Raw genomic sequence first — 25,769 nt, 5'->3', positions numbered from 1 at the left:
AAGCCATCACTGGCTTGGCCAAAGGCCCATCTGGTAAAGAGAGCACAGGTTCTGTAGGGGTGACATCTCTGCAGCTGTCACAGAACAGGAGGAGCACCAGGTGCCGTGGGCTTCAGATAAGACAAGGAGGTTACAGGGGGGCAGACTTTGTCTCGGAGAACCATCAACCACTCGAAACCATATAAAGTGGACCAGCTGCTGTTGAGGGGGTGGGTGCTGGCCTGTCCCTGCGAGTGTCCAGATGTGATGGCAGGGTGGGCATCTTGCTGAGACCCTAAGTCCCTGGGCACCTTTGTTGGCAAGAAAGTAAAATAGCAGCAGCGCCTTCTGAATGCTTTTCCTTGCTGTTGTCTTGAGGACAAACAGCATTGCAGGAGTAGATGGATCTCGAAGACAGGGAAGCCCCGTCTGTAGAAATGGTAGACTATTTTGGGTGTGGGGGCGGTTCCCCTCCTAACCCCACTTAACCTCACTTCTCTGGCTTGAGCAAGTACACAAGCAGAGTTGGTGATGGTGATTTTCCCTGATGGTCCAGTGGTTAAGACCCCACGCTTCCACTGCAGGGGGCATGGGTTCAATCCCCGGTCAGGGAACTAAGATCTCGGATGCCATGTGGCCTGGCCAAAAGGGGGGAAAAAAAAAACAAAGTCTGGCCAGCCTCAGGCTTGTGGGGGGGTTGTGGGTGATCTGGGGGAGCCAGGCTCAGCTGGCCTGCTCTCTCCTGCCCTCGGAGTGGAAAGAGGTCACACCAATACCACCTTCTCCCGAGCCTCCCAGAGCCCACAGCACACCCTCAGCAGCGGCTGTGGCTGCCTCAGTAACACCCTGCAGGTTCATCCCTGCCCCCAGACCAGGGTGAGCTCCTCCCTCCCTTCCCTTCTCAAACCTTCAGACATCCAGATCTTTCTGCTGCTGCCCGTACCACCTCCAAAACCATCAGGTCCTGCCTGTCTGACCCGTGCCCCCTCAAATGCCCCCCAGGGCTCCTCTGGAAAAGCAGCCACCCTCTTCCCTTCCATCCAGTGTGAGGGGAGGAGGCCTCTTCCAAAACCTGCCTTTGCCACCTTCTCAGGGCCCTTCCAGCGATAACCGCCCCTCCAGCCCACACCCTCCCCTGGGCTCCTTCTTCTTAGTCGGTTTCCGGTCCTTCCCCAACCCTGCTTTCTCCTCCAGCTACCAGCCCACACGTTTCTCTCTTTTCTCCATCAGATTTCTATAGAGCATGCGGTCCACGTTGTCTCCACTTCCTTAAGCCACAGAGATCTGGCTTCTGCCCCCATGACTCCTGTGACCTGCTGCGGCTGTCTGAGTCTTGCTTGGCCTGGCCCGGGCACCTCTGCAGGCCTGGCCTCTCCTGGCACGTGCCAGCACTCCGTTTCCCCTCTGGAAACCTGCTTTCCCCTCCCTGGCTTCCAAGAGTCAGCTCTTTGTGGCTGTTTTTCCTGCCCCACTGATGGCTTTCTGCTCCTCCATTCCTCCTGCCCACTTGTCAGGTCTTGGCTCCCCACAAGGATCTGCTAGGTCCTCAGGTCTCTTCCCCAGGTCTGCCTTCTCTCTTCTTCCTGGGGATCCCATCCATCCCCAGCTGGAACACTCTCCTGTTAGTGGATGACTTCCAAGTCTTTTCCAGTAGTCCTGATCTTCTCTTTCCTTGAATGAATGAATAACGCATTGAAGAACCAGGACATGTTGGGAAGGATGTCACAGAAAGGCTGCAATGTCCATCATCCGAAGAAATGCCCTTGAGGGTCTGTGCTGTACACCCAACCCTGTATTAGTACTGTGAGGCGGGGAGGGAAAAAGAAAAAGACACACCGCCTGCTCTCTTGGTGGAGACACAAACCCCCAAGGAGGACTCCTGCTCTGGAAGCAGGGGAGAATATAGACTTGGCAGGGTCCCAGGATCCTACTAAAATGTTAAAGACATTGAAGACAAGTTTGTTAGCAGTTTGGTTGGTGGCTCAGACAATAAAAAATCCACCTGCAAAAGAGGAGACCTAGGTTCGATCCCTGGCTCGGGAAGATCCCCTGGAAAAGGGAATGACAACCATTCCAGTATTCTTGCCTGGAGAATCCCATGGACAGAGGATCCTGGTGGGCTACAGTCCATGGCGTTGCAAAGAGTCTCATATATTTGCCCCGTACTATGAGGAGCTGTAGGAGAGGCCCCAGGCCTGATTTATCTCTGTTCCTGCCACCCTTGCCCCCTCCCCCTCAGCCCCAGTAGGCCTGGCACTCAGGCTGAGTGAGCAGAAAGGGCAGCCCCTTTGCCTGGAAGCCTCCTTCTCCTCTCTGTGAGCTCAGTCATCTGTCAATTGGCCATTAGGCTCCTGGCAAAAGGGAAACAGAACTAGTTAATTAGTGAAACTGCTGTCAGGAGGAAGAGCGTGTGACAGGCATCTCTTCCCAGATCAGAGCCCTTCCCGGGAGCAGCCAGTCCAACAGGTGTCCCGGGTGATGCTGGGTTCAGCCCCAATTCGCCCTTGGTCCCTCTGCAGTGGACTCTGGCTGGGCCTGCTTCAGTCAGCTCTGTGGGGCTCAGTGTGTTCTGTTGCTGGGGAAGAATGCCTCCCCTGCCTATTCCACAGACGTGGTGAGGAGTAAACTTGCTGACAAATGTGAGCTTAAGAGCAGAAAACACTAAACAAATCTAGACTTCAGTGCAGACACACAACTGTGTCTGCAAAGCAGGCAGGGGGCGGCTGAACTAACATCCACAGTGAGGGAGCCCAGCCAGTAGAGTCCAGGGCCAGCCTGTGTGCACATGAATTCTCAAAGTCAATTGCGTAGGTGAACTTGCATTCTTAATCAAAGGTCCCCAAACCATAGATATTTCTTTCCCTCTCTAGGGCCTCAATTTTCTCATCTGTGAAATGGGAGTATGCAATTTCTCTAAGTCAGGAATTGGTTCTGAGTGGAATGTGAACCATGGAGAACCATTTAAACATTAGAGAACATTCTCATGAGTGGCATTAATATATTATATTATATTATGAGCCAGGAAGATCAGAACAGGAGAACCCAGTGTTCTAGCGCTGAGAGAGCCTGCAAAGTGAACATGGTGGTACCAGCTGCACAAAACCAGCAATAGAGGCCTCAGCCTAAGTCTATTTACATCCCTGGAACTGCCAGGACAAGTCTTACCAGAAGGTTCTGAGACCCTGTATGTCTCTCCAAACATGCATATCCTCTTTGCTTGTCTGCTTCTTTAAATTTTTTTTTATTTATTTGGCTACATCGGGTTTTAGTTGCGGCACATGGGATCTTCATTGCAGCATGCAGGACTTTTTTTTTTTCTTTAGCCGCAGCATGCGAATTCTTAGCTGTAGCATGTGGGATCTAGTTCTGTGACCAGGGATTGAACCTGGGCCCTCCTGCATTAGGAGCACAGAGTCTTAGCCACTGGACCACCAGGAAGTCCCCATGCCTGTCTTTCAATGCTTCCAGCAGATAAAAGATCCCAAGTCAGCCTCCTAGAAAGGACTGGAAAGTAAGAGAGGTCAAATGATAAGGTCCCAGGGAGGGAGGATGGGGCGGGGTGGGGGTGGGGAGCCCTGTCCCCGGCACAGGGTAGAAAGGAAAGACGTGTCTAGGGGTGCAGCCAGCACAATAAGGAGGGCCCAGTGAGGGCCTGGACTCAGTGGCTAGCCCAGTTCGATGTCAGAAGGCAAGAAAGGGTTCCCTGCCTTCTTTCGGGATCAAGGGAAGTTCCCTCCCACCAGCTCACCCACACAGTGTTTTTGGTGCCCTGAAGTTTTGCCAAAGTCTGTGGTTTGTGTATCAGGCCTTTGTGTGGCTGAGGGCTGTGCGGGGTGATGGGCCCTGGGACAGGCTGTGGAGTTGGAGATTTCAGGGACAGGAAGTAGGAGGCCCCTGGCTTCAGGAAGAAGAGCGTGGGGAAGAGAGGAGAAGTTTGCATGAAGGGATGTGGGGGTGTTTGGCTCTGTGGGAGCAGAGCAATGACATGACCATCCATCCCCCCAGAAAAACCTCTCATAACACCTGTGTGACTTCTAGGCTGCCAAGGCCAGGATGGTGTTTGGGATTCAAATAACATTCTTTTTTTTTTGGCTGCACCATGAGGCATGTGGGATCTTGGTTCCCTGACCTGGGATCAGACCTATGCCCCCTGCAGTGGGAGCAGGGAGACTGGACCACCAGGGAAGTCCACCAAATGCCATTCTTGACACAAGCCTCAAGGCTAGTTAACCCTGTCCGATTTTGGTTATATTCTTCTTTCTTTCTTATTTTTTTAAATACAAAAATCAGTCTTCAAAGAGCTGCTCAGTGGGTGCTCTGCTGGAGTTTGTGCCTGAAAAGCTCACCTTGTAGCTGTGATCTTGCCCACTCTCTTTCATGTGTCAAAACCACTTTTCTCCCTGGAAGAGGAGGTGTTGGTGTGTGAGTGTCTGACCGAGGTCCCTCTGTCTAGCAATGGTGACAGTTTGTGGAGGACCACAGTCGCGGTCCAGGCCTCCTGTCAGGAGCTTCATAGCCAGACTCGTACTTAATCCTCTCCTCAAAGCTGGGCTATTCTTTTCCCCGTTGTATAGATAAGGCCCCGGAGGCTCAGTGAGCGTGGTCATGCCTGGATTCAGACCTGTCTGTGTGAATCCAAAGCTCATGTCATGTCTTTAATGCTCTGCCATCCCAGCCCTGGCCTCTCTCGCTCTGGGCAGGAAAAGGATGAGCCTGGTGAAACCAGGGCTGAGCCTCCATCTGGGAGGGGTGCTGTCTGAGCTGGCGCAGGAGTGAAAAATGGAAGATGAGGGCCTGGGCCTTTGGAGGGTCCGTCTCTGGGCATGTCCAGTGAAAAAACAAATTTGCACAACATCGGACTTCAGGGAATTGTCATAACTATCCTATAAGGTAATTAGGATTCCCCTGTTGAAAAAAGGCTCAGAGAGGGAGCGAGCGTGACAGGCATGGGGTCACACAGCGACTCAGGGACAGCGCATAATTAGGGCACATGTGCAGCTTCAAAGCTCCCACCCTTGCCTTAAGCCCAGCAGCCTTTAAGGACAATGCACCCGCTCCTCCAAGTGCCCTCCGGGAGCAGACGTCGGCAGAAGATGGCTGGGGGCTCCTGAGCCCGGGAGCGGGGACCAGATGCCGCGGTCCCTGCGGAGTGAAGGGGAGAACGCGGCAAGATGGATGGGGAGCCCCGGAGGTGGGCAGGGTGCCGAGGCCGGCGCCCGCTGCCACGGGGCAGTGATTGATGACAGCCCAGCAGCGGGGGGGAAAGAGCCGCCAAGCCTCCGGAGGCGGCCGAGGGGAGGAGGAGTGGCTATGAATATTTCAGAGGCAGCGGGACTGGAGGGAGGACGGGGAGGGGGCGAAGGGGCCGCGGGATCAAGGAAGGACAGCGGGGGAAGGTCTCAGTGAGACGGCGGGGCTCGGCTCGCAGGGGGGCTGCGGAGGGGAAAGGGGCTCGGGCCGTGGCCTCCGGGTTCAGGGTGCAGGGGGGCTCCATGAGGGGGCTGAGGCGCAATGAAGGGGACGAGGGGCAAAGAATCCGTGTCGGGAGGGGCCTCAGCGAGGGGAAGGGGCGCCCAGAGGGTGAGGACCTAGAGGGGGGCGCTAAGTGAGCGGGAGGGCTCCGTGCTCCTCGTTCTCTTGCAAAACAGAGCGTCTGCTGAGGCTGGCGCCCAGTGAGGGAGGCTCCCGGTGTGGTTCCCAAGGTCCCCCCACCCCCGATGACCTTCGAGGGGTCGGGGCCATCCCCACCTCGCCGCCGGCAGGGAATGGGTCAGCGGGAAGGCGCGGCTGCCGGGCGGCAGGTGCTGAGCGTCCCTGTCGCCGGCAGCGTGGCCGAGACCCCGCGGCTGATCGAGGGCACCGAGCTGGGCCTGGAGTACGCGCCCTTCGACGAGGACGACGGCCCGGTGGACTGCGACTGCCCCGCCTCCTGCTACCGCGGGCACCGGGGGGACAGGTCAGCGCCCGCCGCGGCGGGGATGGGAGGGAGGCCGCCCCGCCCCCTCGCCTCTGCCCTCACCCCCCGCCCCCTTCTCACCCAGGACCAAGCACTGGTCCAGCAGTTCCGCGTCGCCCCCTCCCAAGAAGAAAAAGAAAAAGAAAGGCGGCCACCGGAGAAGCCGGTGAGAGCTAGCTGCCCCCGGGGCTGGAGTGGGCGGGAGGGGCGTGGTGGGGCCCCCAGGTGCCCATCCCTGGGCGGGCAGGGCTCTGACACACCGCCCTGTGGACTCCGCCCCTCACTGAGCCCCTCCCCTTCACCAGGCCCTTTCCCCCACTGAGTCCCCCCTCCCCACCCCACCCCAATGTCCAGCCACCCGCAAACTGCACAGGCCCACGACCCAGCCTCATACCTTGGACCACCTGCTCTTGGGCCCCAGCACCCTCCCGCAGGGGTCCTGCACACCCACTCCCCCCACCCCCTGGCAAGTGCCAGCGGCGGGGGGGGGGGGACGGGGGGGCGGGTAAGAGGGGCTTGGCTGGGGTCACCTATGGCTCCCCATCTCTACACGCGCTTGTGCCTTCTCCCCTGTCCTAAGTGAGGCCCCGGCAAATGTCTGGAGCCCCCACTGCTGCTGCTGTTCCTAAGTCACGTCAGTCGTGTCCACTAATCCCATCCAATCGTCTGTCTCCCCTTCTTTCTGCCCTGCCCTCAGCAAAAAGAGGAGACTAGACTCTGAGTGCAGGTCAGTGATAAGGGTAGGGCAGGGAGGGCTGGGCTGGGCCGGGAGAGGATGTCTGTGGGTAGGAGAGGGTCCAAGGCCATCCCCCAGAGGCTGGAGGCCTGTACCTCAGGGCCTGGGCACCGGCCAGCATGCCAGCCCTCCCCCACGGAGGCCAGAAATCCCGTCACTGGAGCCTCTAACCTTTGGGTTTGAAACAGTCCTGGTTTGATCCCGGGTTTCGGCACCAAAAAAAAAAAAAAAAGAAACAGTCCTGGCTCACAGTGCCCAAGGGGCCGGAAAGGTGACAAGGGGACAACACCGGCAGCTCCATCAACTTTTCTTAGGGACCTAGTGGACCCTCAGGGCCTTGATTCGCTGTAGGATAGCAGTTGGCTTGAAGCCCTGGAATCCCCTTTCCAACTTCAAGGCCCCATGCACCAGGCTTCCCCAGCTACCCCCACCATCACGCCACCCCCACCACCATGCCACCCCCACCATCACGCCACCCCCACCATCATGCCACCCCCACCCCTGTACTGGCCCCAGTTCACTAGATCCCCACCCCCACCCCGTCACCATCTCCGCAGCTGTGGGAGCTCCTCACCCCTTCGCAAGAAGAAGAAGAGTGTGAAGAAACACCGCCGAGACAGGTACCCTCTGTCCCCGGGGGCCTCCGCTCACTTCCGTGGGACCCCCCACCCCATGACCAAGGCTGTGCATGGGCTCAAGGGAACCTTTCTGTGGCGCTACAGGTCTGAATCTGGGTCCCGGAGGAAGAGGCGGCACAGGTGAGTGGCTCCCCATGGAGGCAGGACAGGAGGACGGGGACAGAGGCCAGTGGCCCCCCCACTGCAGGGCCCGAGGAAGCCACGATGGGAGGAGGGTTGCCAGGGTCCTGTCCGCGCCATCTTCCCAGGGACTCCTCCCCAGAGCCAGACAGAGCACTGGAGGGTTGGGGGGGAGGAAGGCCATTTGCAACTCTTGTTTGCCCCATGAGTCAGCCTTGCCTTGGGAGCCCCAAGAACGTCCAGACAACACAGGATACTGGTCCAGTGTCCAAGGGTTATATCTGTGGAGGTGCCAGTTGGGAAGGCAGAAACATCAGGACCCCAAATTCACAGAGAAAGGGCCTGCAGGCAGAGGGGCCTCCCTGAGGTAGAAAGGTTCAGTGAGTAGGAGACAGGGCAAGTGGGCTGTGCCTACATGTGAAGTTTCTGGGGGGCCGGTGCCAGCCCCCAACAGGCCTAATTGCCAGACTGTGAAACCTCCACTCTGTGGGTCTGGGAGCCAGCAAGGGGCTCTGAGCACGACAGCAGGACAGTGACTTTTTCAGGACAGACTGCAGAGAAGGAGGTGTAAGACCAGAACCCAGGTAGAGGCAGGTGTGTGGAAAGTGGAAGAAAACTCAGCATGGAGGACAGGAAGCTGTGGGGCAGTCACATCCCCACTGTTGGCATTGGAGCCAGACCCACCACCCCCAGCACCCCTGAGGAGGGGCAGAGTTCTAACAGTTCCATTTCTGGCAGTGAGCATTTGCCCATGGCCACACCTTAATCCCAGAGCTTCCCCGGTGGCTCAGCGGTAAAAGAATCTGCCTGCATTGCAGGAGATGCAGAGATGTGGATTCGATCCCTGAGTTGGGAAGATCCCCTGGAGAAGGAAATGGCAACCCACTCCAGTCTTCTTGCCCAGAACTTCCCATGGACAAAGGAGCTGGTGGGCTATAGTCCATGGAATCACAAAATAGTGGGACATGACTGAGCGATTGGCTCTCCCAATCCCCCAGTTTCCCATCTTCCCCCTCCCCTGCCACCCACCTCCAGTCCTTCTAGGCCAATGGGGGCCCCTCCTGCCCCTCAGTGGTCAGCATCAGCTTGCATAGATCCTCTGTCCCATTCCCATCAGTCCTAGGAAGGACCTAGAGATGAGCTGGGGCCAGACCCACTCCCCATGGGGAGCCTGAAGCCCAAAGCAGGCAGCTTGGGTTCTAGAACCCAAACCTCTGGAATCCTTGGCCTGCTCCCGACCCACTCTGCTCTCAGGTGAAACACATTCTGGCATTGCTTAGCATCACCTTGTTTCTGGTCAGAAGGAGGCATCTGTTCAGGGCTAGAGGGATTGAGCAGGAGTCTGATGACATCAAGGAGAGTGGGGCTGAGAGACCCACAGGGGTGAGACCTTAGAAGCCTGAGAGGAAGCTTCTTGGTCCATCTCAAAGGCAGAAGGAGCTGGGCTGAGGGGCTCACCCTAGAGAGCAGGACGAGATGGGAGAGGATCCAGAAGAGTAATCCCAAAGCAGGAAGATCATCAAGCCCAGGGGAAAGCATTTCTTTCCTAAGCACCAGGCCTGGACCACATAAGACAGAGGGGCAGAAGGCCTGGACTCCACCCTAGAGAGCCCCATCCGAGGGAACCTGGGGCCCAGGGGACACAGATGAGGTCTGGAGGGGTCACCCCCACTGTGGCGACTCATCAGAGGGGCCTCTCCCAAGACCAATGCCAGAAGGAAAGGGCAGGTCACCCCTCCTTCTGGGGCTGTGGTCACATCTCCTATGGCACTCCTGGGGGGAACAGAAGTGGGGCCCAGATGCAAGGTGATCCAGGCCAGGACTTACAGAAGGAGGGAAGAAGGCCTGGCAGAGTAACAGGGACCAAAGCAGTGGGGTGGGGTGGGGTGGGTGGGTCCAAGAGAAGAGCACACCTCAGGACCACACCTGGACCCAGCCCAGCTGCAGGACTCCCAGTGCCCACCCTCCCCGGGCCAGCTCCGGGCTCAGGCTGTGCTGTCATGGTAGTCTCTGCTTTTTGTAGATCTCGAAGCCCCAAGAGCAAACGAAAAGAAAAGAACAAAGAGAGGAAAAGGTGAGTACCCTCTCCCTCTCTCCGGACCCTCCGCCCGCCCATCCATCCCCCTCAAAAGAGCCCCTGGCCTTCTGGAATCACAGAACAGGCCTTTGAAGATAGCTCACGTTTGTCCCTGATGCCAGATGGAAAAATTCAGGCCCAGAGAGGAAGCTGAGAGTGCCCCCCCAGCCCCGCCCCCATCGTAGTCATAAGAACACCAGCTGAGGGCCGAGTGAGATCCTGGGAGGCTGGGAGTGCCTAGAGAGAAGGACGCCTTTTTCCTAATACTGACAAATGACCCACATGGACTAGCTCTGTACCCAGGATGGGCGCAGCTTGTGTTATTTTTGGAGAAGACTATGTGGGGGGAGGTATAGGGGGGCATAGGAGGAGAGGGAGATTTGGGAGGTAGAGGTTATGGGAGGGGAGAGTATGCGGGTGCCCTCCATGGGCTATGGGAGCAGGGGTAAACTACATGGGGGGGTCAGGGATGGAAGCAGAGGCTTCCACCAGGCCTTCACAGGGATCCCCTGGGGAGATGGGGCAGAACGTGAGGGCAGCCGATTTCTCTCCCAGGCCGCACACAGAGTCCCCAGGCCGCAGGTCCCATCGTCACAGCAGCGGCAGCTCCCACAGCCCCTCCCTGTCCTCCCATTACAGTAATTCCAGATCACCCAGCAGGTAGGTGCCAGGCTACCAGGGGGCTCTCAGGGGTGGCTGAGCTCCCTTTCTGCGGGAGGGAGGGTGCTTGCAGTCCCCAAGGCTGGTTAGTGGCGCAGGTGGACAGACAGGAACAGCATCAGTGGGAAAATTTACTAGGACGGCTGTGCTGGGCGCATGCTAGGTCGCTTCCATCGCGTCCAACTTTTTGTGACCCCATGGACTATGGCTTCGCTATAGCCCCGCCAGGCTCCTCTGTCCATGGGATTCTCCAGGCAAGGAGACTGGAGTGGGTTGCCATGGCCTCCTCCAGGGGGTCTTCCCCACCCAGGGATTGATCCCGCACCTTTTACATCTGCAGCTTCGGCGGGCGGGTTCTTTACACCCAGAGCCACCTGGGACCGTGGTACCGCCCTTGCCCAAAGGCGCCCCCGACTGTGATTGGGGACCAAGGCAATGTGAGGGCTGGGAACTTGCTCTCTCCCTGGAAGGGTTTCCTGGCGAAGGGACGGGGCAGGGCAGGGGGTGGGGGAGGAAGGCGGGAGGGGCGGGAACTTGCAGACGGGGCGTCCCACGCCAGCTCCCCGTGCAGGCTAAGCCCCCAGCACCGAGACGACGGGCGGAAGACGGGTAGCCAGCGGTCCAGCGGGAGCCGGTCGCCGTCCCCATCTGGCGGCAGCGGATGGGGGTCGCCCCAACAGAACGGCGGCAGCAGGCAGCGGAGCGGAGCGCACGGCGGCCGCCCGGGCTCGGCGCAGAGCCCGCTCGATGTACGTACGCTTGGCTTTGCGGAGGGTTCCCGCGCCGCGCGGGCTGCGCCGAGCGGGCTCGGGGGCGGCGCGGGGTCGCGCCGGGTCGCCGCGGGGTAGGGGTCAGTGAGTGCGAGGGGGCCGGCCGCTCCCCGCTCCCCGGGGCCCTGCCCGCACCAGAGCGGCCAGGAGGGCCTGGTGGTTTCGCCCAGTTGGCCTCAGTGTCAGGGTGAGGGGGGTGTGCACCCCTGACCTTGGCACACTGGAAGCCAGAGCAGGTTGACCACGAGGGCATCAGCCAGTTGGGTAAAGAGCTGAAAAGGACCCAGGCCTTCGCCCCGCTTCCCGCAGGCGTATGGGGATGGAGGGGGCGTGGGCTGTGGGAGGGGTCGCAGTTGGGATACAAGGTTCAAGGGTCAGGACTGCGCCCCACCCCACCCCAGGCGTCACTGGCGCGGGAGCCTCCCACTCCCCACCGAGCCCTTTCCCTCTCTGGAGAGCCTTCCTTACTCAGCCTCCTCACAGCCCCTGTCCCTCTCTCAGATCCCTCCCCCGTCTGTCCCCTTGCATTTCTGCAGTCCCTGCTCCAGGGAAAACCTGTCCTTTGGGGGGCATTGCTTAGACAGGTGTCTCAAACCTGCAGCTTCACTTCCCTCGGCCCACCCTTCCTAAGGACCTCGCCACACACTGGTCCCTGTGTCCCCATCCAACTTCTAGGAGGTGCACAGACTCGGGGAGACCCGTGGGGCGGCGTGGTGACTGATGAAGAAGCCTTTTCTGGGTGGATGGGCTGGGCCAGGGTGGGAGGCTCTCCCAGGTCCCCCCAGAGGCCCACATCCCCTTTTGTCTGTCCATCTTAGAGTCCAGGGTGGAGCCCCCCACAGGGAGAAGGGGACTGCAGTGCTGGCAGGGGCACTTGATGGGCACAGGGGACTTGGGGTGGGTAGGCCAGCAGGTTCCCCCTCTCCAGAACTTCAGGCTACCCCTAGGACCTCAGTAGGGGGCGGGTACTGTCCCTCCCCAGACCTCAGGTCTCAGCAGCAAACATGTCCGTGTTGGTCAGTTTCATTTTGATTTTTGGCTGTTTCCTTTCACTCCTTTTCTTTTCTCAAACACCCCTACTCCTATGGCCTCAGCGAGGAAAGCCAAGGGCAGCTGACAAAAGGCTCTGAGTCTCAAGATAATTTTTACTTAAAGACATCCCCTGTCTTGAAACCTCCCCACCTGGACAGGGTGCCAGGCTCCTGGGTTCCGAGGGGCTTCGTTAGGCTACGTGGGGAGGATCACTCCCGTGTCCCTGGGTCTGTCTTGGTGGGGGGAGAGGGCTCACAGAGGTAGCTGAGGGCAGCCAGGACAGGGACTGGTGCCACAGGCCACAGAGGAGACGTCCAACTTGGGCAAACCCCATAGAGCGTCCCCATCCCCAACCTCATGGGCACAGAGCTGGAATAGCACAGCGCCCCAGACACTTTCTCCTAGAAACTTCCTACCTTGTGACAGGCACAGAAATGCAGGTTCTCTCCATCAGGACCTTCCGCCTCCCCCACCCCCCACCCCCAGCCCTGGAGGCCCGAACAACACCCTGCAAGGGCCCAGGGCCTGCGCAGACAAAATGGCCAATTAAGTAAAACCCCAGGAGAGGGCAACCAGGGAAGGCCGCCTAGCTTCCGGCCGTGGGGAGGAAGCCTCTGCAGCACCCCAGTCCTGTCTCCCTACCAAACATGGGAGTTGGCACTGCCCTGGGAGTTTTCTAGAAGACAGCACTTTGTTACTCTTTCCGCCAAGCATGCCCCCCAGACCCTCTCTACCCCTTGCATCCTAGGAGGTCTGGGACTTCAGAACATCCCAGGCCTCTCGCCCAAACCTCATCCCCTCTGGCCTGCACATCCTTTTGGAGGAGTGAAATGACATGAGTTCTCATTCCAGGGAGGTGAGGTGGGCTCTGGGGTCACAGACTTTGGCCAGTAACCAAAAATGTCTTTGGGAAAAAGTACCAGAGGGTGGGGTGGTATTCTTGGATGCTACCTTTAAAAAAAAAAAGAAAAAGAGAGAAACAAATGGGAAAAGAAAAAGCTCACCGTTTTTTTAACCCCCGTCTATGTTTTTGTTTGTTTTTCTTTAGCCTCCCATTTGAAACGTGGTAATACTGTGATTCCATTTCTTGTTTAGCCGGCAAGGGAAGAGGGTGGGGAAGTTGATGTAATTTTTCCTGTTATTTTGTTTTTCTTTGTATTTCCTTTCTTTTTTTCATTTTGTAATGTACAGAAATGCAAAGCATCTCTCGGGGGTTTTTTCCTCTATCTTCTATGTTCTAGAATTTTGCTTTTGTGTGTGTTACTGTGGGGATTGCTCCTTCTAATGCAGGGATGGTTTTTGAATCTCAAGTGAACATTAGTCATATGCATATCTATCTTTTTTTCCTTTGTAATCAGGATTTAAAAGGGAAGATAACGCTTAAAAAAAAAAAAAGACTCCTGTACCAAAAGCTCCTGCCAAACCTTGGGCACCAGCCAGCCCTCCCCTCCACCTCAGGGCATAAGCTGTGACTGCTTCAGCTTTTAAATTCACAAAAGATGGTGCATCCATGTCTCAGTCTATAAGGAACCTTGACGCGAAGCTGAGAACCACAGGGAAGGCAAGAGGTCATCCATTGCTTCCCAGAGCCCTGAACTTTCTCAGTTCCATCTTGAATAGGATGGAACTTCCTTCCAGGTCTCAGATCCTTAGGAGACCCTGGAGCAGGGAGCTGAAGACACATGATAAGAGTTTAATTCAGGTGAGGGTTGCAAAGCCAGATACTCTCAGGCAAAAGGAATAGTCCATCCTGGGCTAGACTGAGCGCTAGATCCTGATACGTCTCTTAGTTGTCCCATTCCAGGGCAGAGCTGAGCCCCAGAGGGATTTCTGGGTTCTGCTGTTTATTGTTCTCTGTGACTCAGAGAGGTCAAGTGACCAGCTCAAGGTCACACCGCTTTTTAGAGGTTGATCCAAAAGGAGACCGCAGTCTTCTAATCTCAAGACTCCCAGGCACAGCCAAGATGTGGGAGGGTTGTCAATAGACAACCCACTCCAGGAACCCTGAGCAAGGGGAGGAGGATGTGGGAGGTGGCTGCTGGGTGTCTCAGCTCCTGCTTCCCTCCCTGGGGATCCCGCCAGGTATCAAGGCCGGCTCCCAGCTCTCTCATCTCCCCAGCACGGGAGCCTGCCCACACCAAGACTAGGCTGTGGGTGGGCCCAACATTACACAGCCCAGTTCTACACGTGCTGCCGCAGAGCCCCAGAGCCCCACGTCCCCACAGTCCCCATCCATGTGGGCAAATGGACAGGCACAGAAGGGGAGAGGAGTGGCTGAAAGCACGCAATGGGGACAAACGAGGAAGATGATCTCATGGGGCAAGTCCTTCCACCCCATCTCACCTGCCTCCCTCCACCCCCAGGAACATACCTGCTAGCTCTGCCCTCCCCGTCACGCAGGCTGCAGGTTTTGCAGCCTTAGGCAGTAGGGCCACCTGGATTGGCTGCACCTGCCCCGAGTGTTGAAGGAAGCCTCGCTGTTTGGTGAGAATGGTGAAGGACTTTGGGAGCAGGGTCCCCGGGCTCTCTCTGGCCTCTGCCTCGGGCTCAAGTCTCATCATCTAATGGGTAGCCTAGAGTCACCCCAAGAAAAGGTGCCCGCGTATCTCCCCAACCTGCCTCATCCCAGCTTCCCCCTCCCACACCCCCAGGAAAGAGCAGTGGCCTCAGCTGGAGGGGGCAGTCAGGATAGGAAGGGACATCTTGGCATTTCTTTCAGGATGAAGCCAGAAGACAGGAGGGATGAATTTTGCTAAAATGATACCAAAGCCCGGGGTAAAGGGGAGTTGAGGCTGAGCCAGTCCTCCAAACTGAGTCGTGGTTGCCTTCCCTTTTAAATGCATGATCCCTTTCACCCCATCAGTCCACTCTGATTGGCCTTGTTTAAACAGCTTCTCTCTGCTGTCTGGGTCCACCTTCCCCTCTATCTCCCTGTCTGTTTCCTTCTGCCCTTGTTTCACTGTGTCTCTTGGTCTGTCTGTCTCTGTGTGTGTGTCTCTCTGTCTCTCCCTCACCACCTCTCCCCCCTGACTTGGGCTTCTCTTCCCATACGCTGCCAGCCCCTCCTTCACCCGTGCTGTGGTTCTGTTCCCATCAGCTGCTTCCTGCATGCCCTCTGGAGGTTTTCTGTTGTTTAAAGAGTTAAGGAAAGGTTGCCTCTTGGAGCGTGTGGGTTAAAAAAAAAAAAAAAAGCAAACAAATGGCTGGGCAGGATCTCACTCCCATCCCTGGGACTAGACCGAAAGCCGCAAGGCTGCCCCGTGCCGATTCCGAGGGGGAGCACAGCTTAGCGTCACTGTCTTCCCCGATTCTGCATTCCCAGTGCGGAGACCTTCTTTTCTCTTTTATTATTGCATTCCCGTCCCTGACCACTGAGAAGGTAGGTATTCCGGCCCCGCTGTGCGCCGCTCCCATCTCCAGATAAGCCCCGCCACTCTGCTTGGTTTGAATGTGGTTTTCTTTCTCTCTCAGTCTCTCAATCTCTTCCTGGTTGGTTTTTCTCCCCCTCCCATTTTCTTTCTTTTAGTGACTACTCATTTGTAACTTGCATTTTCTCCAAATGAGCTGCAAAGCTGTGTTTCCTGGTTTGTCTTTAGTTTTCTTGACTTTCCACCCCCACCCCCCACCCCCACAGCTTTCCTGGTTCATTCTACCCTCCTTTCCCACCCTCCCTTCTTCTCCATCCCGCCCCCAGCCCCTCCCTCATGGCCCTCTCTCTCATTTTGTGATCCGAATGCATTTCTGTGTGGTTTAGCATCCTGAGTTTGTGTTCCCTTCCTGAACTGTATGCTGCGGTCGAGCCAATTTGATTTCTGTTTTCTGGAGTAGCTGTTAAGCCCCTGACCCTTCACCCCTGCCCATCCCCAGAGCCACCCTGGGCAATAAACAATGTTGGAGGGGTCTGTGCTGGGCCTGTTGGCCTCCAGATCCTGGAAGAAAGTTCTGGCTGAGGTCAGGTCTAAGGAAACAGCTCTGTCCCACCCTCAAGGACCTGCTGGACCTCTTCGGTCCTGCCCTGGCGGCAGGTGGAGTTTAGCAGGGAGCCACAGACTCTGGGGTGGTAGCTGGCATCAGGGCTGAACTGCCTTTCTGCTGTATCTTTCGGGTGTTAAATGGTAGTTGAACTGCAGAGGCAACGCGAGCTGGCCAGGAACAGGGACCAGAAGTACACAATAGGATGGCCTGCTTGGCAAAGTCTCTGTGGGGCAATCTGAGAGATGGAGAGGATGACGCACAGCTCACCTGCCCACTGCCTGGACCATAACCCAACCAGACTGGGGCTCCCTCAATCCCCCAGCATCCTTCCATTCTTCCAAATTTGAGCTAAATGCGGTGCCCCAGTGCAGATGATCCAGAAGGGATAGTCAGCAGGGGCCAGGGTCTCCCCAAGATGCTGAGGCAGAACTAGGCCTCGATCCTGGGACCTGGGACTCCCAGCTCAGTGCTCGTCCAGGCACACGGAGGAAACACATCAGGAGTCGGTCCTCAGGGACCTCACCTCCCCATACCTGCCCTTGACCCTGTTTCCTGTCCACCTGGGAGCCACTGCAGAAGTTTGATATCACAGCCCTTGGGAGGCCTCAGCGGGGCTCCACCCTGAGCTTTTGACAAGAGAAAGGCTGCCTATTCATCCTCTCCTTCCCACCCCCACGTTGGCCCCAGAGGTAGGTCCTGGGGAGGTCACCCACCAGAGCATCCCTCATTCCTGGGTGGTGCTGGAGGGCAGAGAAGGAAACTGTTCAGGGAGGGAGAAAGCACTGTTGGTCGTTGGAGGAGACTCTGTCCCAGCCTCATGGGGGAGTGGAGGCCTCACCTTCAAGGAGTATCCAGTGTGACCAGGGCTCCTGAAACGGGATTTTCAGATGCTGAGTTAGAGGAGGAAATGGTTTCAGATGCTCACTTGTTCTTGTCCTAAAGGGTAGCAGGATCAGGTGAGCGCCCTCTCCTTTACTATTCTTGTCTTTCCCCAAAAAATGTCTTACATAATCAGCAAAAGATGCCAGGTAGCAAGTGGTACCAAGGAGCAGAAAGGCTCCTGAGAGCAAAGCTCAGAGGCAGGTGAGGTCCTTCATGCATGCACACACTAGGCCAGCACCTGCTGACCCTCCTCCATGCCGGGCCCCATCTGGGTGTCCATGCCAGGGAGAGGCAGGCAGACCTGGGTTCACAGCCCCCACCTGCCAGGCCAGAAGACTGACAAAGATCACTCAGAACGATGCGATGAGGAGCACAGCCTGGCTCAGTCCACAGCGAGGGAAGGAACAAGGATCTGTGGAATCATAGAGCAGAGCACCCAACTCAGGGTGAGGATCAAGGGAGGCCTCCTGGAGGTAGCAGCCTTGAGCTCGGGTAGAGGACTAATAGGAATTAGCCATGCTGTGGGAAAGAAAGCGAAGGGGAGAGAGGCAGGAAGGGACAAGAGTCCCTAAGAGCAGGCTCCTGGAGATATTTGGAGGTCCTTGCTATGAAGGAGGTCCCGCCCAGCTATGAAGTTCCGTGGTGTCTGGACCTGGAGGTCCCAAGACTCCTGGGAAGAATGAGAGCCGAACTGGAGATGAGGCTTACCCTCTGGCAGGATCAGGGTGATTCTTTCTCCCCAGTTCCTGGAGGCATGGGTGGATCAAAGTGAGACGGGCTCTAGAAGTCTCCCCAGGGAGGTGCTGTCTACCCTGTCCAGCTCAGCCTTCCTCTTGTTCTCCTCCATCCGGGCACTTGGGTGATACCTCATGGGGCCCCAGGCCTTCCTGCCCTGCTCCAACCCTATTCATCTGTAAAGGGACCATGAGTCAGTTGACCTCTGAAGAGAACCTCTCAACCCCTGTACAGGCCTACCAAGCAAAGATCCACTTATCCCCCACGATACCAACAGAGAAACTGAGGGTTCTCAGAGTTGATCACTTCCTTAACGTTTCGTAGCGAACTCAAATCAGAGCAAATCCCAACGTGTTCCACCTTGCCAGTTAGTATCATCTTGGGCTCTGGCAGTCATTTGCCTTGAAGGAGGTGAGAGGGAAGTGGGGAAGAGCTTGGACTTCAAGACATGCTAAGCGGAAGGCATCCAGATCCGCACCGGGGTCTGGTCCAGGAGCCTGGACCTCAGTGGTTAGGATCCTGGAGACTTCTTTCTCATTTGCCTCCTCTGGAAGGAAAAGGATACTGGATAACAGAACCTAGTTCTGGGAGCTTGGGTGCTGGGGTGGAGGGGGTCTGTGTTAGAAGAGACGAGGGTCTCCTGGTGATGTCTACGGAGAATGGACTGCCACTTCAGAGGGGCCATGGCTGAACACTCCAGTCTCCACCTCTCCCAGCAGAGGTGAGCTGGTGATCAGGAAGGTCAAGGTGCTCAAGGGGCGCCCCAGTCCCCAGTGATATCCACTCTGCCTACCTATGCCTGCCTCTGCTCTAAACAGAGGCTCTCCCAGGGCTTCATGGCCCATTTGGCTTTGAACAGTTGCTCTCCCCACTATGGCTGGTGTTCGCTGACTGCTGCACCCACCAATCACGAGCTAGCTACGCCCTGCCCCGAGGGGGGCTGACTTCTTGGTCAATGGATTCATGCTTACACAGAGATGTCTTGACACCCCCAACCCCCCACACCCCCTCCATCCGGAAGTACCCAGGGCCATACCAAGGAAGCCACACTCCTTCCGGTCCCTGGCAGTAAGATGCCCTGAGACGTGGCAGCTGGTTTTGCTTTTTCTTCCAAAGAGGCTGCCAATAGAGCTTGGCCCAGACCCTGCCCCTTTCCCAGGACTCCCTCAGTAAATCATATCGAGGCCCTATTAGATGCCAAGTTCTGTGATGAAAACTGAGGTTACAGGGGACTTCCCTGGTTAAGTAGTTTAGATCGTGCACTTCCAACGCAGGGGGTGCGGGTGCTGGTGACTGAGGGATGGGGAGGAATGAGGGACAGACAGACTCACAGACAAGTACAATCAACTGTTACTGGCCAGAAGCCCAAGGACAGGAGGAAGGGTCAGTTCTCTGGAGGGAGGGGGATGGAAAGGGGAGTCAGGGAATCCTGGAACATTAGCTCTGGAAGGGACAGCCAGAAGCAAAGTCTGGCCCTGTCATTTTGTGGATGGGAAACTGAGGCCCAGAACAGGCAAGCGACTTGGCCAGGGTCACTCAGTGAGGTCGGTAGTGGCAGGCTCTCAGAGCCCTGGTTCCCAGCCAGGGCCCTTCTGACGGTACCAAGTGCCCTTTCCGGTTTTCTGTAGCCCGATCCTTGTGTCCTGAGTCCACTTTCGGAAGAACATTCTACATCTCTATCCAGCGGTCACTCCAGAGGTGACCCCTGGGCACAGGCCCAAGGAGCCGGGCATTGCCGACCCTTCCTCCGGAGGCGGCATGGCCTCCTCCCGGCCTAGAATGGGGTGGTTGCATTTCTCTCTCTGTCTCTCTTGCATTTTTGTGAATCTAATGATGAACTTACGCTACCACACTTTTCCCTTCTCTTACACACCTTACCTACTAAAGGAGGAAGTGCCACTTTATTGGTAAGTGGACGTTAACCAAGAGGGACTTAAAAAATCAGAACTTAAAAAAAGAAAGGAAAAGAAAAGAGAGAAACAGAAAGACAGTCGGGTGCTACTGACAGCTCCACAGATCTCTGCAGGGTCGGAAAACAAAGAAAGAAAAAAAAATGTTAACAGAGAAATGTCAGTTCCCCAGGAGTTCAGACATTGTTTTTGATTTTTGGTATCTAATGACATTTGTGGATTTTGGTTTTTTTTTTTAATTTCTGTTTTTCCTCCCTTTCTTCGGTTCAGTTTTGAGTTCAGTTGTCCCGCCCCGCCCCCACCCCATCTGTGTGCCGTGTGCCCCCCTCCACCCCCCATCCCCCCCCACCCCCACGCGCTGGGCGGCCTGGCCTGGTGGGCTGGCCCTGGCCCGGCCTCCCCGGTGCCCGCCCTCTTCTTCTCTCTGCCGGGATCCTCCATCCCGTCGAGGGGCGGGGGCAATGCCAGCCCCCCCCGTGCCCGTCCTGGATGCCCCTCCCTGTCAGCCCCCCCCCGCCCCCACCGCTCCGTCCCTCTTGTGTTTTGCATGCCGAGAACCTTGCATGAGCTGCACTGTTGAGGCCAGAAGGTGGACACTCAGGAGAGGCAGAGGCAGGGCAGGCGCGGGGAACCGTGTGTGCGATGCTCCGGGACTGGCAGGCCCCCGGCCCGGGCCCGGTGAAAGCTCCCTCTCCTTCTCTCCCCCCACCCCACCCGCCCGCTCTCTCCCCCTTCGCCCTCTCTGGTTCCTCCTCTGGATCTGCCCTCTCCCTCCGTCTGTCCTCTTCTTTCTCTCTGCCGCGCTAACCTCTCCCCCGTCTCTCTCCTCTCTGCTCGGCTCTGTCTGCCCCCCCTCTGGCCTCTCCGTCTCTGCCCCGTCTCTGCCCGCCCCTGTCGCCCCCGCCCCGTCCCCTCTCCACCCCGCTCCGTGCCCTCTCTGCCTCTCTCCCCGTCAGAAGCCCAGCTCGCCCTCGCCCAGGGTCCGCGACCAGGCGGAGGCCGGCGCAGCCACGCCGCCCGCGCGGGGGAAGGAGAGCCCGAGCCCGCGCTCGGCGCCGTCGTCGCGGGGCAGAGGAGGCCGCGCGCCGGGCGGGGCGGCCAGGCGGCGGCGGCGGCGGCGGCGGAGGCGGCGATCGCGGTCCTCGGCGTCCGCGCCCCGCCGCAGGGGCCGCCGGCGCGCCCGGCCCGCGCCGCCCCGGGGCTCGTCGCGCTCGCTCAGCAGGGCCCGCTCCAGCAGCGACTCGGGCGGCGGCGCCCCCGGCCCCGGGCCCGAGCCCGGCTCCGAGCGAGGCCACGGCGGGCACGGGAAACGGTGAGCGGGCTCGGGCCCTGGGACCCGCCCGGGGCTCCCCTCCCCGCGCTGAGCACTTGCCCCGCCAGCCCCCTCTCCCCACCAGGCCCTCGCCCCCGTCATTCTCCACGCACCGCGTTCCCCCCACCCCGCGGATCACCCTCCCCCCGAGGAGCCCTCTCCCCTCCCTGCCCCCGCCCCCAAGCAGACCTCTCCCCCATCTCCCCGCGAAGATCCAGGCCCTGTTCCCACGCGAGCAAACCCTCCTCCCTTACTTGCCCTTCCAACCCCACGATCACTGTCCCTCGACGGCACGGAAAGGCCTCTTGCTCACTGATTTCCTGTGCCCGCAGCAGAGCCCCGCTCCCTCCTCCCGGAACCCACTCCCTGCCCCTCGCCCAACACCACCACCATCCCATCGCCAACCCCATAGAACCCCTTCCCCTCCCAAGACCTTTCCTCCCGAGGGGGCCCCCACTCCCTTTCCTGTCACCCGCAGCCCCCCTCCCCTGCTCGGCGCCCACTCTGTGCCAGCTGAGCGTCCCCCCTCCTATCGCCGTGCCCCCTCCTCCAGGGCCAAGGAGCGGGCCCCGCGCGCCCGGCCCGCCAGCACCTCGCCGTCCCCGGGCAGGCACGGCGGGCCCGAGGGGAGGAGCTCGTCGCGCAGCCCGGGCCCGCACCCGCGCTCCTGGAGCTCCAGCCGCTCGCCCTCCAAATCCCGCTCGCGCTCGGCGGAGAAGAGGGCCCGTAGCCCCAGCCGCTCGCCGTCGCCCAAGAAAACCGTGGGTCGGTAAGTGCGGGCCCAGGGGTGGCGGCGGCGGCGGCGGCGGGACCGGCCAGGGGCGGCCGGGCCGCGTCGCTCACCCCGGGCCGGGCCCCGCAGGGACAAGGACGGGGAGAGCCGCGCGAGGCACGCCGAGGCCGAGGCCGCCCGCGCCCGGCGCCGCTCCCGCAGCTACTCGCCCATCCGCAAGCGGCGCCGGGACTCGCCCAGCTTCATGGAGCCGCGGCGCATCACCAGGTAGGCAGGGGCCGGGTCGCGGGGGACCGCGGGGGTCCCCAACCCACTGAACCTGGTGCAGGGCCGGGGCGGCGGGCGCCGGAGGAGAGGAGGTAGGGGTTGGGGAAGGGAAATGGGGGGCTGGGACCCGAAGACAGGGGCAGGCTTGGGAGGAGGGAGGCCTCCAGCCGGGAAGCGTCCTGAAGGCCTGGAGGGGAGAGGCCGATCCTCGGCCTGGGGACAGCAGCAGGCAAGGAGTTCGGCTCTGGAAGATCCCAGCCATCCCTGTTGGAGCCCCTCCCTCCTCCTTCCCGCCCCTCATTCACCTCCTGGCAATGATGTCTCTCTCCTTTTCTCCTTCATCTCAAGGTCCAGCCTGCTGAGTGGCCTGTGGCCAGCCTGGGGGCCGGTGGACCCCCTCTCCACAGGCCGCAGGGGAGATACCCATGTGAGCTGACTGGCTCTGTTCAGCTGTCTGTCTGCCTCTCCTTTTCTCACTAACCCTTTCTGCTCACTTCCCAGCCCACCCCCCATGGGGGAATTTGGAGGAGGGGGCAACAGCAGTCTGGTTTCTGGGGCAGTTGGGAGAGGAGCCAGACCCTCCCGCTGTGCCCACACACAGTCTGTGAGGACTGGGGGCTCTGGGCCTGGGTCTCCAGTTGAGAGAATGGTCTGCATTGTGGAAATCACTCCGCAGCCCCAGGTCCCTGACATGGGGTAAAGGGCCACAGGCAAAATGCTGAGGCCGACTCTGCTCCGGCCTTGCTGGGCAGCCTTAGAAGATAAGCCTGCCTCTCTGGGCTTCAGTTCTGTCAGAGCTAGAGACCAGCCCGCCAGGCTTGGGATAACCCCCCCACCAGATACCCACATAAGCAGGGTGCCCTAAGACAGCTAGATCTCCACGCCTTCCACCTGGCACCCACTTCTGCCCGCTCCCAGGCTGCCTCCTCCTCCCCTGCCAACTAACTTATACCAGTTTTCTTTCTCAGAATTAACCCCATGCAGTGGGGCACTGTCGCCTCCTTAACTCTATTTTCTTTCCTCTGGGTCACAGTCTCCTGGCTTCAGACTAATTCCGGGCCAGGGGGAGGTAGCAGAGTAAGGTGTGGGGGGCTGGTGGGCTTGGGCCAGGGCCTTGGGCCTGGGCAGCAGTGGCCAGGGCCCTCCTCCTATTCCCTCTGAGTGACCTGAAAACCAAAATCCTCAATTCTTTGGGGAACAAAGCAGCAGAACTGAGCCGTATTCACAAACCCTCCCAGGCACAGAAGCTACTGCTTAGATTGGCTGATGTGAGTTGACTATATTTAAAAGTTTCTTTTATTCAACAAATATTTATCGAACACCTGCTTCGATCAAGCAGAGATTTGGTCCCCTTTCCCTGCAGGAAAAACAAAGCGATCAACATGAAATTGGCTAGGAACCACTGCCTGTCTAATCCTGTGGGGCAGGGGTGGAGGCAGGGAGAATTCCAAGGCCGAGGTCAGGGGAAACTGAGGCAGGGAAGCCCTGGCCACTGCTGGAGATGGGTTCAGGGCCGGAGTAAGGGCCCAGTATTGGCAGAGCTCAGGGCCCCGAATGGCCTGTAATCAGCTTTTCCCTCCCGGCAGTGCCCGGAAGCGTCCCATCCCCTACTACCGACCCAGCCCCTCGTCCTCCTCCAGCTGCCTGAGCAGCGACTACTCAAGCCGGAGCCCCAGCCACAGCCCCAGCCCTGGCCACAGCCACGGAAGCTACAGCAGCCGCAGTCGGACCCGCAGCCGCACGCGAAGTCCCTCCCAGACCCCCACTCCCAGCTACCACAGCCGGAGCAGCTCAGAGAGTGGGGGCTTGTGAACCCAGTTTCATGCCCCCGGCACAGGGCAAGGCGAGGGCTCGGGCCCCAGGAGCCGTGGGAGGTGGTGGGGCCTGCCCCCCACTGCTACAAAGAGGTCCCGGGACCAGGGAAGACCTTGAGGGTGGTGGGTGCCCTGAAGACAAAGAGGAGCTGGATTCTGCTGCTTCGAGAGGGTCCCCACCCCACCTCCTGCTCACCCACCCAGTCCAGGGAACAAAGAGCCGTTTTGAACACAGGGATCATCACCCTTCCCTGCTTGATGCCAGCTCACCAGGCTGAGGACCTCAGTCCAGTGGAGTCAGGGAGGGACACCCTCTTAAAAGTGCCAGACCTGGGAGCCTCCCCTGCCACTCCATAGGGCCCTCAGTTCCTCTCCACCACTGAGCAGACATGGAGTGGGACAGCAGGCAGGAGCTAAGTTAGACAGGAGGAACGGCCTAACCCTTGGTGCACCACCCTCCAGGCTGGGGAACCCCTTCGTTCTGAGCTGGCTGCAGGAGGACCCTGGCAGCGGGCTGGAGGCTGACCCCACGGCCTCTGCAAACCCCTTCCCTGGCCCACGAGTGCCCAGACTGGGTGGGGCCCCTGAGCCTTAGCCTGCGGGCCCAGGGAGCTCACCCTTGGTCCCACCCCTCCAGGCCAGGCTCTCCCCTCCAGCCATTGACCCGTGCTCTTCTGGGCCAGGGCTTCGCCAGCCAGGCCGTCTGCGCGTCCCAAGGTGGGCCCTACAGACCCCAGCTGCCTCTGATCCTGAGATCAAACGGAGGTGGAAGAGAGAAGAGGGAGGATGGAGGAGGAGCCTGCGGGGGGAAAGCAGTGCAGTGGGAGGACTCAGCAGGCTCCGGAGTCCCCGCGTGCCCAGTGGAAAGGGACCTGGGCCAGATGGCGCGGGCATAGGATAATGTGCACTCCAGGGCATGCCCATGTGAGCAGGAAGCCAGGGGGGGCACTCGTTCCTCCTCTCCCAGAGAGGGGTGCTACAGCCCTTCGAAGGAAGGGTAGACTCTAGACTGAGGGTGGTGGCCTGGGGCACGGACGGATGGACGGGGAAGCAGTGAGCCCCCAGCCCTCTCCTGCTGCTCCTAGCCCCCTCCTCCCGGGGCCCTCAGGGATCTCACAAAGTCTTCCTTGGCCCAACAGGGCACATGCCCTGGGCTCCAGTGGGGGGGAGGGGTCTGGGGTCTGATCCGGGTTTCCTCCCCCCCACCCCATCCCCCAATTTCCCCTTCCTTCTCCGCAGTGCGGATAGAAATTGGACTCTAAATAATAAACACGTGGTGCCCGGACGGCAGGTGGTGAGACCAGGCCTCTGTGCATTTGAGTACCTGGGGTGTGCAGGGAGGGAAAGGGGGTGTCCTGTGGTTCTTCCCTCTGAGAAATGAGAGGGACCCAGGAGAAGAGCGGGCACCAAGGAACCAGGGTACAGCACCTCCACCTTGCACCTCCATGCATGAGTCTGCAGATCAGTGGGGAGAAAAATGGGGCCCCCAAAAGGCCTTCTTCTTCCCAGACTGGAGGCCCTGTGGGCTTTGTTTTTTGTTTTTTAATATTTATTTTTATTTATTTGGTTGCTTCGGATCTTAGTTGTGGCATGTGGGATCTAAGTTCCCTGACCAGAGATGGAACCTGGGCCTCCAGCATTGGAAAAACAGAGTGTCATCCACTTTACCACAGGGAAGACCTGCCCTGTGGGCTTTGAACACCCCTGTTTCCACCCCCAACACCTGGCCTCACTTCAGTAGTGAATGGGGAAGCAGGGTCCACGTGCAGGACCTTCCTTACAGGTGGGGTGTTCAGAACAGTTGGAACACAGCTCGCAACAACACTGGCTGTGAATCCGGGCTCCACGCGGGTCTGGGAGGAAGCCGAAAGGGGGGATATTGTCCTGAAAGTGCTCGGCACAGGGCCTGCCTGCCATACAGCAAGTCACCCATGGGTGGCCACTTAGAGAAAACACTGTGTGTCCAGCCCTGGCTGGGGGTTAGGTTGGGGATTGAAAAGGGAGAGCTTGGTGTGGCTTTTTGCTGTTGTTTTTAACAGCTACTCACATTGTATTTATTTCTTTTACTTGTGCGTGCTAGTCACTCAGTCATGTCTGACTCTTTGCCACCCCATGGACTGTAGCTCTTCAGGCTCCTCTGTCCATGGGATTGTCCAGGCGGGAATACTGGAGT

At 58.6% G+C, this 25,769-nt stretch overlaps 1 protein-coding gene across 1 annotated transcript in view; it reads left to right on the top strand.

The window, feature by feature from the left end:
- Positions 1-23,595, top strand: part of SRRM3 (serine/arginine repetitive matrix 3) — a 29,407-nt gene extending 5,812 nt beyond the window's left edge. The window contains exons 3-14 of the mRNA XM_055408934.2: positions 5,807-5,935; positions 6,021-6,101; positions 6,633-6,662; positions 7,229-7,291; positions 7,394-7,429; positions 9,453-9,503; positions 10,062-10,166; positions 10,738-10,915; positions 20,427-20,782; positions 21,336-21,551; positions 21,645-21,782; positions 23,369-23,595. Of these exons, the coding sequence (XP_055264909.1) occupies positions 5,807-5,935; positions 6,021-6,101; positions 6,633-6,662; positions 7,229-7,291; positions 7,394-7,429; positions 9,453-9,503; positions 10,062-10,166; positions 10,738-10,915; positions 20,427-20,782; positions 21,336-21,551; positions 21,645-21,782; positions 23,369-23,594 (1,609 nt within the window). The 3' untranslated portion in view covers position 23,595. The remainder of the gene's footprint in view (positions 1-5,806; positions 5,936-6,020; positions 6,102-6,632; positions 6,663-7,228; positions 7,292-7,393; positions 7,430-9,452; positions 9,504-10,061; positions 10,167-10,737; positions 10,916-20,426; positions 20,783-21,335; positions 21,552-21,644; positions 21,783-23,368) is intronic.
- Positions 23,596-25,769: the final 2,174 nt, after the last annotated feature.

Source organism: Moschus berezovskii, chromosome 27, assembly GCF_049115385.1.
Source record: "Moschus berezovskii isolate FMDL1 chromosome 27, NW_MosBer_1.0, whole genome shotgun sequence".
NCBI lineage: Eukaryota > Metazoa > Chordata > Mammalia > Artiodactyla > Moschidae > Moschus > Moschus berezovskii.
Note: the sequence above shows the minus strand (reverse complement) of the source record. Positions and strands in the feature narration are given on the sequence as shown.